Genomic DNA, 18,975 nt, shown 5'->3' with positions numbered 1-18,975 from the left:
AAAAAAAAGTTACGACCTTTTGTATTAGCACTCACCCCTACCCCATCCCGCCCCTTACGTGACCACATTCATGAGTCACCAACATCAGCTGAAGTATCCCGCCCCCCCCCCCCCCCTCCCCCCCTCCCCCCCCTCCCCAAATCGTGAGGCCAGTGTTAGTCTTCTGCCGTAGAATCAAAGAAAACCCACGCTAAGAGCCCATTCTTTTATCCGCCAAAACCCCGGCTTTGAAACATATCTTCGCAGTATCGTAGGAAGAAAACGAAAGGGAGTTATTTCCCTTCTACCCGGTACAGTCCCCTTCCTATTGGTACATGAGTTAGTAATGGGCGGGGCTCCTAGTACCTACGATTTGTTTAAAGAATATTTTGTACCAATACCACATCCGTTTGTTTAGGTGCGCATGTCTAAATGACGTATCCGTTTTCGTCCGAATTTTATAGTTGCTAATTGACTACATCGCGTTTTAAAAATATCCTTGTTTACTTTTCTATGCTATTTGCGCCTATTTCCTTCCAATTCTTTCCAATATTTTTTTTTTTTTTTTTTTTTTTTTTACGCCAGATCTTTTGTGTCTCCCTCTACTTTTTGATTGTTGTGGATTCCATGATATGCCTTGTATGGTAATATTTGTTGGTCTATCCATCTCAATCTTCTTTTTCAAAATAAAAAATGAAAATAATTATATGACACATTGAACAGCAACACAGGATACCATATTTTAAAAATAATAAAAACATAATAATCAATTTGTTTTTTTCTTTAAAAAAAAATTTGTTTAGTGGGGCTGGATTATAGATAGTTCGTTTCATTACCCCCCCCCCCCCCCCCCTAAAAAACAACAACAAAACAAACAACAACCACACATAAATTGATACAAATATTCTACTAGCTAATAGTGTCGCATGTACGCGACTAAATCTAAGTAGATCTAATGTTGGTACGGCTAATCGTTTAGACATTTCCGCACCCCTCGAGCAATTAGCACTAAATTCACATCAAAATAAATACAGAACAGTAGACTCCTATTTAAATAAGCCGTATTTAAATAAAACTGCATAATAAACACAACAAGGCCAGATACATTTTTCAACAAATAGCCAAACAAAAAGAAATCTCTAAACGACTAGTAAAAAAAAAATGCAGGTATGGAAGTCACACCCTGATATGGTTTTCGTGTGTTTTAAATAAAATAAATTTAAAAAAAAAGATGTATACACACCCTCTCTTTGGGATAAAAAAAAGGAACGTCAAATACTAAAATCTATTCACTTTTTTTTTTGTCTGGGCTACTTTTTTATTTCACACCAATTCCGGTTAATATTTACATTCGAAATATTTCTTTTATATTCCGTCTACGAGATGTTTGGGGAGGGGTGTGTGTGCGTGCGTGTGAATGTATGTATGTATGTGCGTGTGTGCGATGATACTAGCAGCAGTTAGGGGACGATTAGGACACACCCCTTTGGATATAAGACCCTGCAAGTAGTTGGTCCATACTTTCCCTCTGTGAGCTGTCCTCGCCTCTCTACTTCAAGCTGCGCACGAACAAAATAAAACAACAGGGTAAGGCGTCGTTTGGTGGCAGCTTAAAAAATAAAAAACCAAAATGGATTTTGGAAAATGTATCTGGATAACTGCATTACTTTATGGTAAGTATGACTTATTAAATGGTAAAATAGAAATGAAAAAAAAAACCTCATTTAGTTAAGCTTTTTAACAAAAGAAAGTATTGGTACTAATTAAGTTTTTTAAGACAAAAATTTGCATATGGAAATCATTCAGGCATGGTAAGTATTAGTTATTAAAAAGTGAGATAGAAATTAGTTATTAATTTTAAAAAGAATCCTCATTTAATGTTGCTTTTTAAAAAAATAAAGAATTGATACTAATGATACTGTTTTAGTTTTTAAAGATAAAAAAAAAAGTTATGGAAATCATTCAGGTGTTCAACGTGTATTCCTGAGTATAAACTGATTTAATTGCAGTTAATTTTCACCCTTTAAGTTTTTTTTAAAAATAATTAATTTAAAATATTCAAATATTTAGAAATTAGACATCTTAAAAGCTTTTATAAAAACAAACGCATAGATCTTCAAATTTGTTTTGCGTTGTTAATTAAAACTTATTTTGTGAATACAGGAATATCTCCAGGAAATCAAAGTCCAGATCGTTATTCGTAATACAATCTTTGATTGACTGTTTCAATTAAGCCATCATTTGTTTCTTGATACCACGCTCTGTTCATTAATCATTTAATTATCGTACTGTTTAATAAAAAACGTTTAGGTGTGTTATTTTTTAAAAAAGTAATACTTTAGTGAGCATTGGTTATCTTTCCCATACATTATGTTATACATTTAAACCCATGAAAATAAAATTTCTTTTTTTTTTTCTTTTTTACAAAACTTAGTTGTCTCAACAAAAAAAAATAGAAAAACAATCGGACGGTTTCGTCCCCCCCCCCCCTCTGACCACCACCTTTTAAAATGAAAAATTGCATCTTTGACATGTCTATTCTACTAGTATCATCAAAATACATCGATATTTTGCAAAAGTGGAACAGATTTATACGCACTCAAAGTTTATAACATTATATCTTTTTAATAGTGTCCAACCCCCATCTCCCGACATTAATTTAAAGCAGAATAATTATCAAATATTTTTTTGTAACGCTATACTTCACAAACCAACATATCGCATCGACCATTTTATAAACACCAAATAATTGGATGTCGGTTTTTTTTTTTTTTTTTTTTTACAAAATCTATACAACGTATATAAAAACAAATCCTGCTAAATCCGGGGCGTTAGATGTCTTTATTATAATGTGCCTTTTAATTGTTGCATCTTAATCTCAATGCAAAGTTATGCCGTAAAGCGAAATATTTACTCTGTTCTGAATCGTTAAATTTATTTGTGAATGAATTGCGTTCGTTCTAAGATGCGTTCGTTCCATGAGGCGCCCGTCCCATGAGGCGTTCGTTCTACGATACGTTCCTTCTGTGAGGCGTTCGTACTATGATGCGTTTATTCTATGAGGCGTTCGTTCTACGAGGCGTTCGTTCTACGATACGTTCCTTCATTGAGGCGTTCGAACTATGATGCGTTTATTCTATGAGGCGTTCGTTCTATGAGGCGTTCGTTCTATGAGTTACCAGAGTATCTGTTACTATGATTATTAATTCCTGCAATTATTAATTAGTGTGATTATCAAGGTTCCCAGAAAAAACCGCAACGGAAAAAAGCGCAACGGAAAAAAGCGCAAATCAAAAAGCGCAACGGAAATAAGCGCACACGGAAAAAAGCGCAAAGAGAAAAAAGCGCACACAGAAAAAAGCGCAAAGAGAAAAAAGCGCAAACGGAAAAAAGCGCAAAGAGAAAAAAGCGCACACAGAAAAAAGCGCAAACAGAAAAAAGCGCAAACGGAAAAAAGCGCAAAGAGAAAAAAGCGCACACGGAAAAAAGCGCAAAGAGAAAAAAGCGCAAACAGAAAAAAGCGCAAAGAGAAAAAAGCGCACACAGAAAAAAGCGCAATCAGAAAAAAGCGGCAAACGGAAAAAAGCGCAAAGAGAAAAAAGCGCAAACGGAAAAAAGCGCAAACAGAAAAAAGCGCACACGGAAAAAAGCGCAAACGGAAAAAAGCGCAAACGGAAAAAAGCGCAAACAGAAAAAAGCGCAAACGGAAAAAAGCGCAAACAGAAAAAAGCGCACACAGAAAAAAAGCGCAAACAGAAAAAAAGCGCAAACGGAAAAAAGCGCAAACAGAAAAAAGCGCACACAGAAAAAAGCGCAAACGGAAAAAGCGCAAACAGAAACAGAAAAATGCGCAACCAGAAAAAACACAAAGAAAAATGTGCAAAAGAGAAATTTAGCACAAAGACCATATGGACTAGATGACACATTTATACATGACTGTTAGGGCTGCTCTAGAGTGTCGTGTTTGATCACGTGATCTACTACCATTTAAAGCGTATATATATATATATATATATATATATATATATATATATATATATATATATATATATATATACCGAGGGGTCTATGGGGGGGGGTTATGACCCCCCATAAACCCCCCCCCCCTGCCTACGCCACTGCATATAAGTATTCGCATAGATTTAGAGTAGCGTCCCTTTTGTTTACATGTTTTCATTACCCTTTTTTCTGTGTGCGCTTTTTTCTCTTTGCGCTTTTTTCCGTGTGCGCTTATTTCCGTTGCGCTTTTTGATTTGCGCTTTTTTCCGTTGCGCTTTTTTCCGTTGCGGTTCTTTCCGGCCACCGATTATCAATTACTGTGATTGTGATTCTTAATGACTGCGTTGATCGCAGTGTCGATTCTTGACTGTCGTTGATGACAGTATCTCTCGGTTGATTGATGTGTCAATTAGTTACTATGTCCTCTGATTGTGCTTTCAATTAGGCCTGGTGATTAAAGTTTCCTGTTAGAAAAAATCCACTCCTACGATCATTGCATAAAAAAATAAATTACGCGTGTTAAAATTGCCTTTAATTATCTCTCTCATCGTGGAAGTTAATTAAGTTTATATCACCGTCACTAACTTTGAATAATTCCTCCACCATTCTTTTTATCTCGCTCAGACTTTTGCTGATGCTTACATTTGTCATGTTTCTGAGTCAACTCAGCTGTAATGGGTACCTAACTCACGTTAGGGAAAGTAAAGCAGGCTGGGCATATTGCTGACAACATATTCCATTCATATGCCGATGTAAAAAAAAAAACAGTCGAACTCTACTTCACCTGCCCCATAGGCCGCCAGGTTCAAAAGGTTGCCTTTACTTTAACAGTTCGAGCCCTTTAGTAAAAACACGGTCGTGTCACGAAAATTAAGTTAATTAATATGATAATTACCCGGGTCATCAGACAGTCCTTGAGATCTTGTACAAGCAGTCTGATCTATTTTTAACTCGAATAAGCTTCACACACTATTGGCATGTCTGATTAGTCTTAATTAATATACGAGTGATAGAGAGGCGGTAATTTGTAGTTATGTCTGGGGGTTAGGTGAAGAAAAGGGCCTGTTTGTTGTAGTCACGCTAAACATGGACGTGTTGCCGTCTTCAGAAAAGTAATACTTATTTTAAAAAATACTTTATATTGATCTGATGTATATTGTACAAGTGGTTGTTGTATAGATATTTCATTCAGATTTTGGAACAAGGTTCATACGAAAATTCTTGTAGTGTAATTGATGTATATATGGAGAAGCTAGGAGTGGGTGTGCTGGGGGTTGGGGTGGATAGCGATGTGGATAGGTGATAGGGGATATACACGACTGAAACTTAGCTCAGGGCGAGCTAAGAAAGAGCTCACGAGTGTTTAGACACACATGAACATCAAGACGAGAGTTAATTTCATTATTTATTACGAGATTTTTTATTTCAAATGTTTCATAACACAACAAATATGACATAATATTATGAATACAAGGATAAACTCCACTGTTGAAACTCCACGTTTCGCTGTTCGAGTTTTGAATCACTAATCGAGTCTTGGTTCGCAAATCGAGACATTGTTCGCGAATCGATTCTTGATAGTCGAATTAGCTTCGCGTTTTTTTTAATGAGGATTTGTTTTTTTTTTACTTTCTCGTATATACGTAGTATAGAGAAAGTATTGTAATCGTGCAAAAAAAAAAAATCGAGATTTTTACAAATCTCGACGTTTTACACCTCACTGATACGGAAAAACATAATTTTGCAATCTTGTCCGTATGTCTGTGTGTGTGTGTGTGTCTGTGTGTCCGTGTGTAAACACGATAACTTGAGTACCGTTACTGCTAGGTTGATGAAATTTCATATATAAGTATTTTATCAAAATCGTAGATCCGTATCAACTTTTGAGCGATTTCCGATTACCGGAAGTGGTACTTTTTCTACTTTGAATTTTTTAAAAGCCTATAACTTGAGTACTATTTCAGATAGATAAATGAAATTTCACATGTAAGTAAAAGATCTAATTCTCCACCTTCTGTTAAATTTTGAGTAATTTCTGTTGACCGGAAGTAGTAATTTACGCTACTTCCGATTTCTCAAAAAACTAATGTAAATTTTAAAAGTACTAATAATATTGCGCACTATTATGCGCTTTTTTATTTCGCGTTCACTTGGTGTGCAATTAATTTGTCTACGAGATTTTATTCTATTTTTAAAACTTTAAGTATTTAAAATGGATTAAAAATCATGTCTATAGCCCGAGTTCCCATCCCCTGTTATTTTATATAAAAATATTCGAGAAAGTTTAGGGGAGATCACTCCCGGTTTATTTTTACACGTAGTACTTTTTATGCGAAGACTCAATTTCAGTTTTTCGTTTCCGGAAATGCAGACCTTGATCTAGGTCGCACACTGGATAGCCTACGTTTAAATCGGGGATTTCCGTTTTCGTCACAATGATGCGCTAGGCAGGCGCATTAGCATTTGAAGTGCATCGTTTAATATTACAGTGCCTCTCCCTAGATGTATTCGACAGAGTAATTAACATGCCAAACACTTATTTTACTTCCGTCATCAGGAAAATTCAAAGCGAACTCTTTGTAGAAAACTCAGTTGCATCGGGCAGATGAAATTAGAGTTAACTTTTAAACTATTTCCGTATATACTGTGGGATATTGTGGTTAGCTCTATACACTGAGCTTTTACTTTCTCTAACCTGAGTCAGGTACCCCATCAGAGCCTGTTGAACTCGTGACGTCTTATGGGCTCAAGCCCGGGATCCGAACTTGAGACTTTCGGGTCAGCAGTCGTGCTCTCTACCACACGACTTCGACGTCTTATAATTGAGATTGGGTATTTGTAAAAAGATAACTGTTTTTTGCTTAGCACTGATTCTTTTTCTATACCACAAATGAAATATAAACAAAATAATTGCATCCAAAATTTTTCGAGCAATTTGTTTTCCTCATCACGTGATAGACCCACTATGTTTCCCTCATCACGTGATAGACCCATTCTGTTTACATTATCACGTGATAGACCCAATCTGTTTACATTATCACGTGATCAACCTAATCTGTTTACATTATCACGTGATGACCCTATGTTTCTCTTATCACGTGATAGACCCAATCTGTTTACATTATCAAGTGATCAACCCAATCTATATCCCCATTACGTGATCACCCGGACTCCATGCCTACACGTCTGTTGACAGTAACGTAGAAAACCCACCTCAATGTCGTAATGTTCACCTACTTGTCAGTATCGTGTAAGGTGTAGGCCTATTTCTACACCTACGACACATGTAGGGTGGGTGGTGGGGGCGTGTGTTTATCTATTGATCACTGAAAATAGATAAGTATTGATTAATTATTCCCACTAGAAGTATATGTGGTATCTTATTTATTTATTTTTAAATAAAATTTCCAACGGCAGCATACATACCCACATCGTTAAAATGACGATCATGGGATGAGGTCGTCCATAAACGATGTCACATTCCATGAGGGAGGGGGGGGGGTCGTAGTTTTGTGGCGAAGCGAAGTGTGGCGAGGGGTGTATGTTAGATACTGCATTATTTCGTTATTTCGCGTTTTCATAAGACATTTTCAGCTAAACTGTAAATGAAATTCATTATTTTTCTCTATGTTGACCGAGATCAGGAAATGTTTTAGAATGAAATCTATGATATTTGGGGGGGGGGGGGGGGGGGGTGTGAGAAAGGGGGATTGTAAGCTGAGGTGTGACATATTTAAGTGAAGGGGTGGGGTTTTCTGGCATATATATATATATATATATATATATATATATATATATATATATATATATATATATATATATCAGAATAAAAGTGCATATGTGTGTATTATACACACAGACACACAGACACACATAGACACACACACACATATATAAATATATATAAATATATATATATATATATATATATATATATATATATATATATATATATATATATATATATATATATATATATATACATATATATATATTCGCCCAAACGTTTAAGCATACCTACTGTGTTGCAAATCTCTATGCTTTTCTTCAAACAAATCCACCAAGACGACGGACACTGTTTAATACCCAGGGGCGTCACCCGGCCAAGCAAACATCCCCCGTCCTTTCAACGGGCCCCGGGGTGGCGCTGGCTGCTCAAATTGACTCAAGGGTGGGAAACACATGTGAAAGGGTGGCAAGGGGGAACGTGTGTATGTCACCGTACCCGATTGCCTCGGTGTGGTGGAAGTGGAGGGGATACGGTGAGGTGGATCCTCTGATGGACGGTGTGGCGAATTTACCCTGAGAGTGTGTCTGGGGGGGGGGGGGGAGGAGAGGTGATGATGGAAGCTAGTACAATCCCTAACCCTAATGTTTCTGCTACATAGTTAGCATTTAAGACAGTACTATAATCCTAGCCTATATATACATATAGTTAAGGAATAACTAGCTTTACTACCTTTTAGGTTAACATTAGTAAAGTAAATTACTATTAGAGTTTATTTCTTTCTTTGACATCGGGATAAGTAAGGCAGTGTTTCTTCCAGACTTTTTTCTCGGGGAGTGGGCACTTGAAATTTTCAGAGGGGGGGGGGACTAAAATGTCCAGGGGGGGGGGGACACAGTTAAAAGTATATATTTAAATTCCATTTCGATCGTGGAGCACTCCCCCCCCCCCCATCCGAAGAGATGCCTGGAAGAAACTCTCATGTAAGGCAAGAATGGTCCTATCTATGCCCAGCCGCTTTTACTTTTCCTAACGTGAGTCATGTACTTATCAGAGCTGGATCGATTCAGTGCATTTTACAGACATAATCCCTGGATCCGAACTCGAGTCTTTGGGGTTAGCATCATGCACTCTACCGTCCAACCACATCTTCCTATTTATTAACACTACGGAAACCCACATTACCATATCCCAGCACCTCAGGTCTAACATATTATTACCATAAAAACAACCATAACCCTTACTTTAAAAAATCTTCCAACATCGGTAATACGTAGCCCACTCGCAATACAATGTCCCAACCACAATCGTATTCAATAACCCTACTTAACATCCATACGGCCTACCTTTTAGACTACATCTTGCTTACATAATGCCCTCTGTAGCTAGTACAATCCCTGTTTTTAATTTACTTAACCTTTTTAACTCTCATACACTACTAAACCAATTTCCCACATATACTATTCACTATTTGGCCTTAACTCAAATAGGCCATAAATGTAGGTCATCTCATTTTTTTCCCATAAACAGGTGGGTAGGTAGCTATAGAAGACCCAACCCAAGGATTTCAAAATTCAATATTTACTTCTAGTGACGTCGACTAGTTCGAGTTACGCATATTCTATTTATAGCAGCCCGTGTCACTTCCGCCATTTATTGCAGTGTATCTCGAGATGTGTAAGAAACGAGTAGATCATCATCTCGTATAGCCCTGAGTGCTAAGATGGGGGTTTATGCGATGATATGTGCCATGTTTAAATAATCTGGGGTATAGGGTATATGCATGGAGTCTGGCCAAGTGAATTCTACTTCCATTGTCCCATGGTACTATGATGGTACACTGGATGCTAAAAACGGGTCTTCGGGCAACATCGGTATACGATTACAGTCTTAGAAACTCTAGGATAATCTATTTGTCAATACAAACACATATTGCTGTCTCGGCAACACTCGCGATAATCCTTTCCCATCATATTGTGTTACACATGAGAACACACACACACACACACACACTCACACTCATACACACACACACATATATATATATATATATATATATATATATATATATATATCTTTATATATATATATATATATATATATATATATATATATATATATATATATATATATATATATATATATATATATATATATATATATAAACACGTACACGTGAAAGTATACACATATATCGTACATGTTGTAAACATACACGTAAACAGGAAAACGTTTACATTCATACATATACACACATACATAAACACATATACACACAAAACACACACAATATATATATATATATATATATATATATATATATATATATTATATATATATATATAATATATATATATATATATATATATATATACTAGCTTTCATTGCTTTTACCACAGGCTTGATACATACATTAAGATCCGTTCACATGTTTTATACTTGTATACTCAACAAACTACTTGTGGCTTTTGAAACAACCTCCTTAGCATTTTTAACTTTCCGGCTATTTACCCAAACGAAAAGGGTGGCGTGGGGTATTTCAAACAATTTTTTTTAGCTTTTATCCTCTTAAATATCTGGCCACATTGAAACTTCAGTTAGTTTGTCTTCGCTGGGATGATAGAATTAAAAAAAAACGGGTTAAAAATATATTAGTTTGATAGCCGTCGTTTTTCCACGTATGCTGTCATTTCCATAAAGCTTACATAATCGCTCAAACAAGAGCCCCTATTGGAGTTCGATTTACGGGATGGAGTTTTCTTTGATGTTCGGCTTATTGTGTTGTTTTATCTATTATGTTTCTGGTGATTTTTCCTTAAGTAATAGAACGCTGAGTGAGTATAGAGGTAGGTTTTTTTAAGTACAAATTTTAGTTCTTGTAAGAGAATACAGAATATTAAGAGGTTTTTTTTCTTTAGCCGTGTGTTGTTAGATTTGGGAGTGGGGTCAAAGTGGACGGTATTAGAGTTAAGTTTATGCCATGGTAAAATTCATAGTTAGGGCTAGACTTTGGTCAGGGTTAGGGTCAGTTTTTGGTAGCGACGCTAGCAAAAATTTAGGTACACTACTTTGTTGCCCATGATCCTAGAGCTAGCAAAGTATTAATGTTTGATTAGTGTGACCAAAAAGCTACGCTTGAAAAAGTTTACCCTAAGAACGTGAACAGGTTTCACCCCAATTATCATAGAAAACACATTTTCTAAAAATATTCAAACATTTTATGAACATTTTCTAACAATATTTTAAAAAAAAGTTAATTAGGCGTGGTTTAATATATTTTTTTTAATATAACTATAATTATGCGATACATTATCTAATTAAGAACTCTTAATTATTTTGATTAATCATTAACTTTCTTACTAATCATCCAATTTTGATACATTTAACAGTACTAAATCAAATGAAGCTGGGTTTTAACCTGTGATTAATATTACTTTCAAAATAAAACAGCATTTTTTAGTGAATTAATAAACTTCCTACGAGGTTACACTGTTTTAACTAACCAGAGAGCTGCTTTCATTTCTTGCGTTTTTTCTCAAAACCATTTTTGACCTCTAACACGATTTTTCAAAATGATACATAATTTTGTGGCTACTATTACAATTTGGTAACTATGTTTAGAATTTTAGAATGTGCCACAGAGGCGTAGCGACCCTTCCCGGCGCCCGGGGACAAACTTTCGATTTGCATCCCCCCTCGAACTTTTCATTTGCACACCCCCCCCCCCTCAAACTTTCGATTTGCACCCCCCTCGAACTTTCAATTTGGCGCCCCCCCTAAGGTCGGCGACCGGAGACATATGTCCCCCCCCCCCGCCCCCCCCCCCCCCCCCTCGCTACGCCTCTGATGTGCCATTCTTGAAATTGGTCCACTTTTATTCAGATATTACTAAATTTTTGAATATAGTGATAAAAGTAAAAAGAAAAATTCATATATTTTTTTTTTTATTATCCATCAGAATCAAATAAAAGTGAAAATAAAATACCCACCATCATGTTAACAGTGTGATTGAAAATTTTCAGTTCTTTAATGTTAATACTTTTTTCATGATCGTTGTGTAGACAAATTTAGTAACTGCGGTCATTTTCAGCTTATTTCAAGGTCACAACAATTTAGAACTATATTTTCTTACTAGTTTTTTTTAATGCATTGTAATGGTATAAAATATTAGCATCCTATGTTTATAAATAAAGAAATTTACTTTTGGGGTGAAACCTATCCTTCAAAAAATTAATGTAAGAATGTAACTCTTTGAATGTTACTTTAGTAACCTTATGACTCTTTTGATTATTTATGTAGCCGTAGTATTGAACCCGTGGGTTGTCATGAGATTAACCCGTTGGTTGTCGTGAGATTAACTTGCGGGTTGTCATACGTTTAACACGTGGTTGTCGTGAGATTAACCTGTTGGTGTAGTGAGATTAACACGTGGGTTGTCGTGAGTTTAACCGCTGGGTTGTCGTGAGATTAACCCGTTGGTTGTCGTGAGATTAACCCGTTGGTAGTCGTGAGTTTAACCGCTGGGTTGTCGTGAGATTAACCCGTTGGTTGTCATAAGATTAACCCGTTGGTTGTCGTGATATTAGCCCGTAGGTTGTCGTGAGATTAACCCGTGAGTTGTCGTGAGATTAACCCGTGTATTGTCGTGAGATTAACACGTGGGTTGTCGGGAGATTAACCTATGGGATGTCATACGTTTAACACGTGGGTTGTCGTGAGATTAACCCGTGGGTTGTCGTGAGATTAACCTGTAGGTGTAGTAAGATTAACCTGTAGGTGTAGTGAGATTAACACGTGGGTTGTCGGGAGATTAACCCGTGGTTTGTTGTGAGATTAACACGTTGGTTGTCGTGAGATTAACCCGTTGGTTGTCTTGAGATTAACCTATGGGTTGTCGTGAGATTAACCTATGGGTTGTCGTGAGATTAACCTGTTGGTTGTCGTGAGATTAACACGTTGGTTGTCGTGAGATTAACCCGTGGTTGTAGTGAGATTAACAGGTGGGTTGTCGTGAGATTAACCCGTGGTTGTAGTGAGATTAACAGGTGGGTTGTCGTGAGATTAACCCGTGGTTGTAGTGAGATTAACCTATGGGTTGTCGTGAGATTAACCCGTGTATTGTCGTGAGATTAACCCGTGAGTTGTAAGATTAACACGTGGGTTGTCGTGAGCTTAACCTGTGGGTTGTCGTGAGATTAATCCGTGGGTTGTCATGAGATTAACACGTGGGTTGTTGTTGGATTAACCCGTGGTTGTAGTGAGATTAAACCTGGGTTGTCGTGAGATTAACCTGTGGGTTGTCGTGAGATTAAACCTGGGTTGTCGTGAGATTAACCCGTGTATTGTCATGAGATTAACACGTGGGTTGTCATGAGATTAACACGTGGGTTGTCGTGAGATTAACCCGTGGTTGTAGTGAGATTAACACGTGGGTTGTCATGAGATTAACACGTGGGTTGTTGTTGGATTAACCCGTGGTTGTAGTGAGATTAAACCTGGGTTGTCGTGAGATTAACCTGTGGGTTGTCGTGAGATTAAACCTGGGTTGTCGTGAGATTAACCCGTGTATTGTCGTGAGATTAACCCGCTGGTTGTCTTGAGATTAACCCGTGGTTGTAGTGAGATTAATCCGTGGGTTGTCGTGAGATTAACCCGTTGATTGTCATACGTTTAACACGTAGGTTTACGTCATGGTGTCACCCCTTCCCTCTTGTAATAATTGTTGTTTTGTACTTAAAAGACTTTAATTAATCATTAATGGAAATGGCAAAAAAGCATTTTTCTTTTGTACATGTTTGCAATTTTTTGCCGTGGTGTCACCCCACTAAATGGTGTCACCCGATGCGGTCCGCACCCCCCGCCCCCCCCCCCCCCCCCCCCCTTCCCCCTCGCTACGCCTCTGATTAACATAACACATTGTTATCAGGGAATATATTGAGAATGTTTAGGGAGGGGTTTGTGACGGCGGATGAGTTAGGAAAACGGGTAAGAACCTTATTCTAACCCTAAACTTGAACATATCCTAGTCTTAAACCTAACACTAAACCTAATTAAACGGAAAAAATAATGCGATGTACTGTTTTTTCAACCGCATTTTCATTGGAGCAGATTTTTTAAAAAAAGATAATATAGGTTTTTAAATATATGACGCATATGAAGGATTCAGCAAAATACGCGCCAAACATATTTAATTAGGCATTTAAAATAAAATAAAATTTTAACACCAAGGGAGACAACAAATAAATCTATTCCCAAAAATCGTTAAAAATACAAGAAGACCTATAAATAATAAAATTTTAAAAGAATGACCAATATTTTTTATTATACTAGCTGTAATCTCAAAACACTAAATGGCTTTATCCTATTCATTAAAGTTTATAAACTGTAGAATTATTACTTCACTCAAGTTTAATTAATAAGAAACATATTAATCTGAAAAAACCACTTAATGTATAGACTTTGGAAAATTCTATGTTTAAAATTATTACGCCAGCTAGTAGCAGAGCTCTTCTAATTAAATGTTTAAATTGTGCACAAAATTTCCACACCGTCCCGTCCCCCCAATTCAGCCCAACACGCCGAGGGAAAAAAAATCACTTGAATCATCATTTGATAACACATTTGCATTTTCAGTTTTTTTAAAATATCTAGACGTTATGAATTAGATCTATGTATAAGTAAACCATCTTAAATGAATGAAAGTAGGCTACAAGTAGAAAGAAATATTACTATTGTAAATCTGTATCAGTCCTCACAAGCCGATGATGAAATTTCTAGATTTTTACATAACAACTTTGCAATCTTGCCTGAGTAATTATGTATTTACTAGCCGTCTGTACCCGTTATCAGAGGCGCAGCGAGAGGGGGGGGGGGTGCGGGGGGGGGGGACGACATATGTCCCCGGGCGCCGACCTTAGGGGGGGCGCCAAATTGAAAGTTTGAGGTGGGGGTGCAAATGAAAAGTTCGAAGGGGGGGGGGTGCAAATCGAAAGTTTGAAGGGGGGGGGGTGGGGTGCAAATAAAAAGTTCGAGGGGGGGGTGCAAATCGTAAGTTTGAGGGGGAGGGGGGTGGGGGGTGCAAATGAAAAGTTCGAGGGGGGGTGCAAATCGAAAGTTTGTCCCCGGGCGCCGGGAATGGTCGCTACGCCTCTGCCCGTTATACGTGATTATAAGCCTATATATTTTAATGTCATACTTGTTTGAGAAAAATATTTTATAAGATAGTTATTGGTCAAAACGAAATATGCTTTACTATACGTTGAAACGTCTTAGTGACAAAGCAAAGAAATAACTAAATAGCTAAAAATCCGACACATTTAAAATAACATAGGCTACCAATACCTTTTACAAAAATTAAAACCAAATTGTAGTCTATACATTATTAGTCAACAGAACACCATATTAAATCAACACTCTGATTAAGAGACTTAAATGATTCCGTTAAAAACCCGGCTGTTCAATGGTACTGTTAAAAGTATTACGTATAGGCCTACATTACATACTACTACTATATAAATTTATTACTTATACAATAAAACACTGATGTAGTATAAAATTACTATAATTATACACTAAACACTACACTGGTCGAAAATTGCTAATTATACATTAAACAATACTTAAGTATAAAATTGCGACATACCACACAGGTCGAAAACTACTATATATATTTTGAACACAAAACTACCATACAATAGGGCTGGTAAGTAGGTCACCAACCAGTTCTACGGCTCAATAAAACCTGCCATATAACTGATTGGTGACCTACTTACCAGCCCTATTGTAATATGTATAACTAAAATTACACTACCGTAAAATTACTACCCCTAGCAGTAGTTGCTAAACTAATCGACTCTTCCAATCTGCTTTTATTTTTCAATCATCACTCATTCACCTTAACTCCACCCCCTCCCCACCCCTAGGTCTCGCCTTTAAAGCTGTCCTGGCCCAGACCAACGACCTGACCCCCTGCTCCAGCGCCAACTTCCTGGAGCGCGTGGAGGGGGACTGCACCAAGTTCAAGGCCTGTGGGGCGGCGGGGGTGTTCATCATGAACTGCCAGCAGGGCTGGTGTTCAGCCAGGTACAACAGATCTGCAACTACAAAGTTTTCGTGCCGGAGTGTCAGAGTAAGTAACCACGAGTGTTTTCTGTCAGTGATTCTTTCAGACTTTTTTTCTCCGGTGGGGGGGGGGGGGGGGGAGAGGGGGGGCACTTGATATTTTCGGAGGGGCGGACAAAATTTTCGTGCGGGAGTGCCAGAGTAAGTAAACCACGAATGTTTTCTGTCAGTGTTTCTTTCAGACTTTGCTTTTTCGGGGGGGGGGGGAGAGGGGGGGGAGAGGGGGGGGAGAGGGGGGGGGGCACTTGATATTTTCGGAGGGGCGGACAAAATTTTCGTGCGGGAGTGCCAGAGTAAGTGAACCACGATTGTTTTCTCTCAGTGTTTTTTCCAGACTTTTTTCTCCGTTGGGGAGGGGGGGGGGGTAAACATTTTCTTCGGGGGGAGGGGGGGTCAACATTTTCCGGGGGGGGTGGGGGGGAGTGGACACTGGTAAAAGTATGTTTTCTATATAAATTCCATTTCGTTCGAAAAGATCCCTGGAATATAGCGGAATAGGTGTACATTTGCACGAGTTAGCTGCTTTAGTGGATGTATGCATTACAGACACTTAGCAAGGCAAAAACCAGTACTAGATCTAGAGATATTTCACATATTTCTAGTACGCTGGGATTTACGGATTGTGTGTATATTTGTATAAGCTTTAGGTGGACATAAGCAATACAGGCATTTAGCAAGGTAGAAACTAGTACTATATCTAGAGATATTTAAAAGTTTTCTAGTACTCTGGAATATAACGGATTGTGTGTACATTCGCATGAGCTTTAAATTTATAGTGATAGATGGACGTAGGTACTACAGACAATTAGCAAGGTACAAAGCAATTACTAGATCTAGAGATATTTCACAGTTTTCTACTACGCTGGAATATAACGGACTGAGCTTTAAATTTATAGTGATACATAGACGTAGGTAGACACTTCGCAAGGTAGAAACCAGTACAAGATCTAGAGATATTTAACACATTTCGAGTAGGCTGGGATATAACGGATTATGTGTACATTTGCATGAACTTTAGATTTAGGTGGATGTAAGGACTATAGGGCTGGTAAGTAGGTCACCATCCAGCTCTATAACTCATGCAGGTTTTATTAAGCCGTAGAACTGGTTGGTGACTTACTTACCAACCCTGTAGGCACTTAGCAAGGTAGAACCCAGTACTCGAGATATTTAACACAAAATTTCTATGACTACAAAAGGTTAAGCATTGTAAATGCTCATGTTCTTAAACTGTATACCAGACGTGTTCTAGTTTTATTTTTATCTCAAACAATAACATGTTGTAATGACCTTCATCTCCCCCCTCCCCCACCCCTAGATACACAAATGACTGATATATGCAGCCCCAACCCGTGCCTCAATGGAGTCTGTGTCCCAAACAATAACATGTTGTAATGACCTTCATCTCCCACCATCTCTCCCCCACCCCTAGATACACAAACAACAGATATATGCAGCCCCAACCCGTGCCTCAATGGAGTCTGTGTCCCAAACAATAACATGTTGTAATGACCATCATCTCTCTCCCCCCCCCCCCCCACCCCTAGATACACAAACGACAGACATATGCAGCCCCAACCCGTGCCTCAATGGAGTCTGTGTCCAAGACCAGAGCCTCATCAATGGCTACAGATGTTACTGCAACTATGGATACTACGGAGAAAAGTGTGGCAAACTGTGAGTCATGTCCCTTTAGATATTTATATTTTTGGTACTCTCCCAAAGTAAAGTTCCTCTTTAGCCCTAGCGATCCATTCGGCAGATGAAGTAGAGTTGGCATCTTTTCACCTCAGTGTATGAATAGATTGTGTGGTCCGCGCTTTACCCAGTCGCCTTTGCTCTCCCCAATGTAAATCAGGTACCCATCAAAGCTGCATGGAGAGAACTCCAACAGTCCCAAGTCTAAAACGAGATCCGAACTCAAGACCTTTCGGGCTAGCAATCATACGCTCTAACCGCCAACCACGCCGTACCACCCAAATGTATTATCTTTATTATAAACTGTTTACCTAAATCTACCTCGCTCTTTACATAGAATATTTCTAAAATTTAAATAACAATCCATTTATTTATTTTTTGTTCCCGTGGAAATTTTTGGTTACGTGTTTGAACAGTGCCATCAAAAGAACAAAACAAAAATTCATCAAATGTTTAGTCACAACAAGAAATGTTTAGTCACACCAGCAAATGTTTAGTCACAGCAACAATAATAATTATTTTTATTTGTACCTCCACCTATTATTTGATGGGATACAGTGGGGGCGGAGTGGTTGGGGTGGAGAGCTGATGCTTGCTAACTCCAAACGTGATGAGTTTGGAACTCGGGTCGATGAGGATGGTTAGAAGGGGGCAGCAACCCTTCTAGCAGGGAAAAAAAAACAACCTTGAAACGAAACAACTGTTGCCTTGCAGATTGTTCTTGGTTAAACAAAGGCTATGGAAGCAAATCGAAGGATAAATTAAAAGATAATAAAAAACGTTTTAATAACAAGCTTTTATATAATTATGCTCTAAAAAGGAAAAGATAAATTATTTTCTTTAAATATATGGCAATGCACCAATATTTAAATAACTTCAGCTAGTATGTCATCAAGACTACTCGAAAAGGTCTAGAGAGTTATGCATTTGCTGGGTTTATTGTTGTTGTTCTTGATGGAATTAGAAGATTTAACTTGCGCTTCCTGTCGAATATCACTAAAGCTTTGACTTAGTAACATTAAAAACTCCCTTTCCGAACCTGAGAAGGGGTAAGTGAAGTAGAGTTCACCTGCTTCTGTGACCTCGGCATATGAAATGATGCTCAGCCGTCTTTAATTTCCCTAATGTGAGTTAGGTACCCATCAGAGCTGGGTGGACTCAGGGACTTTCTACTTAGTTCAACGCGATCTCGAGACTTACGGGTTAGCAGTCTAGCGCTCTACCGCTAGGCCACGCCATTCAGTAACAGCAGAGATTGTCTTCTGTCAACCAGATAACTACTGCTTGAGCCTACCCTGTCAGAACAATGGTGCCTGCACCAACAGCGACAGCGGCTACACCTGCGACTGTGCGAGCACTGGATTTACAGGTCTCACGTGTACAGGTGAGTTGAACTTGACGCTGTTAACTTTACAGGTGAGTTAAACACGGCACTGTTAACTTTACAGGTG

General features: G+C 38.0%; 1 protein-coding gene across 1 annotated transcript in view; it reads left to right on the top strand.

Annotated features, from left to right (window-relative positions):
- The first annotated feature begins 1,409 nt into the window (after positions 1-1,409).
- Positions 1,410-18,975, top strand: part of LOC131948440 (mucin-2-like) — a 34,750-nt gene continuing 17,184 nt past the window's right edge. The window contains exons 1-4 of the mRNA XM_059310045.1: positions 1,410-1,652; positions 15,628-15,833; positions 17,374-17,503; positions 18,798-18,908. Coding sequence (XP_059166028.1) covers positions 1,610-1,652; positions 15,628-15,833; positions 17,374-17,503; positions 18,798-18,908 — 490 coding nt within the window. The 5' untranslated portion in view covers positions 1,410-1,609. The remainder of the gene's footprint in view (positions 1,653-15,627; positions 15,834-17,373; positions 17,504-18,797; positions 18,909-18,975) is intronic.

Source organism: Physella acuta, unplaced genomic scaffold (genome assembly GCF_028476545.2).
Source record: "Physella acuta isolate Inbredline_101_S28 unplaced genomic scaffold, ASM2847654v3 ptg000646l, whole genome shotgun sequence".
In the NCBI taxonomy this organism is placed as follows: domain Eukaryota; kingdom Metazoa; phylum Mollusca; class Gastropoda; family Physidae; genus Physella; species Physella acuta.
Note: the sequence above shows the minus strand (reverse complement) of the source record. Positions and strands in the feature narration are given on the sequence as shown.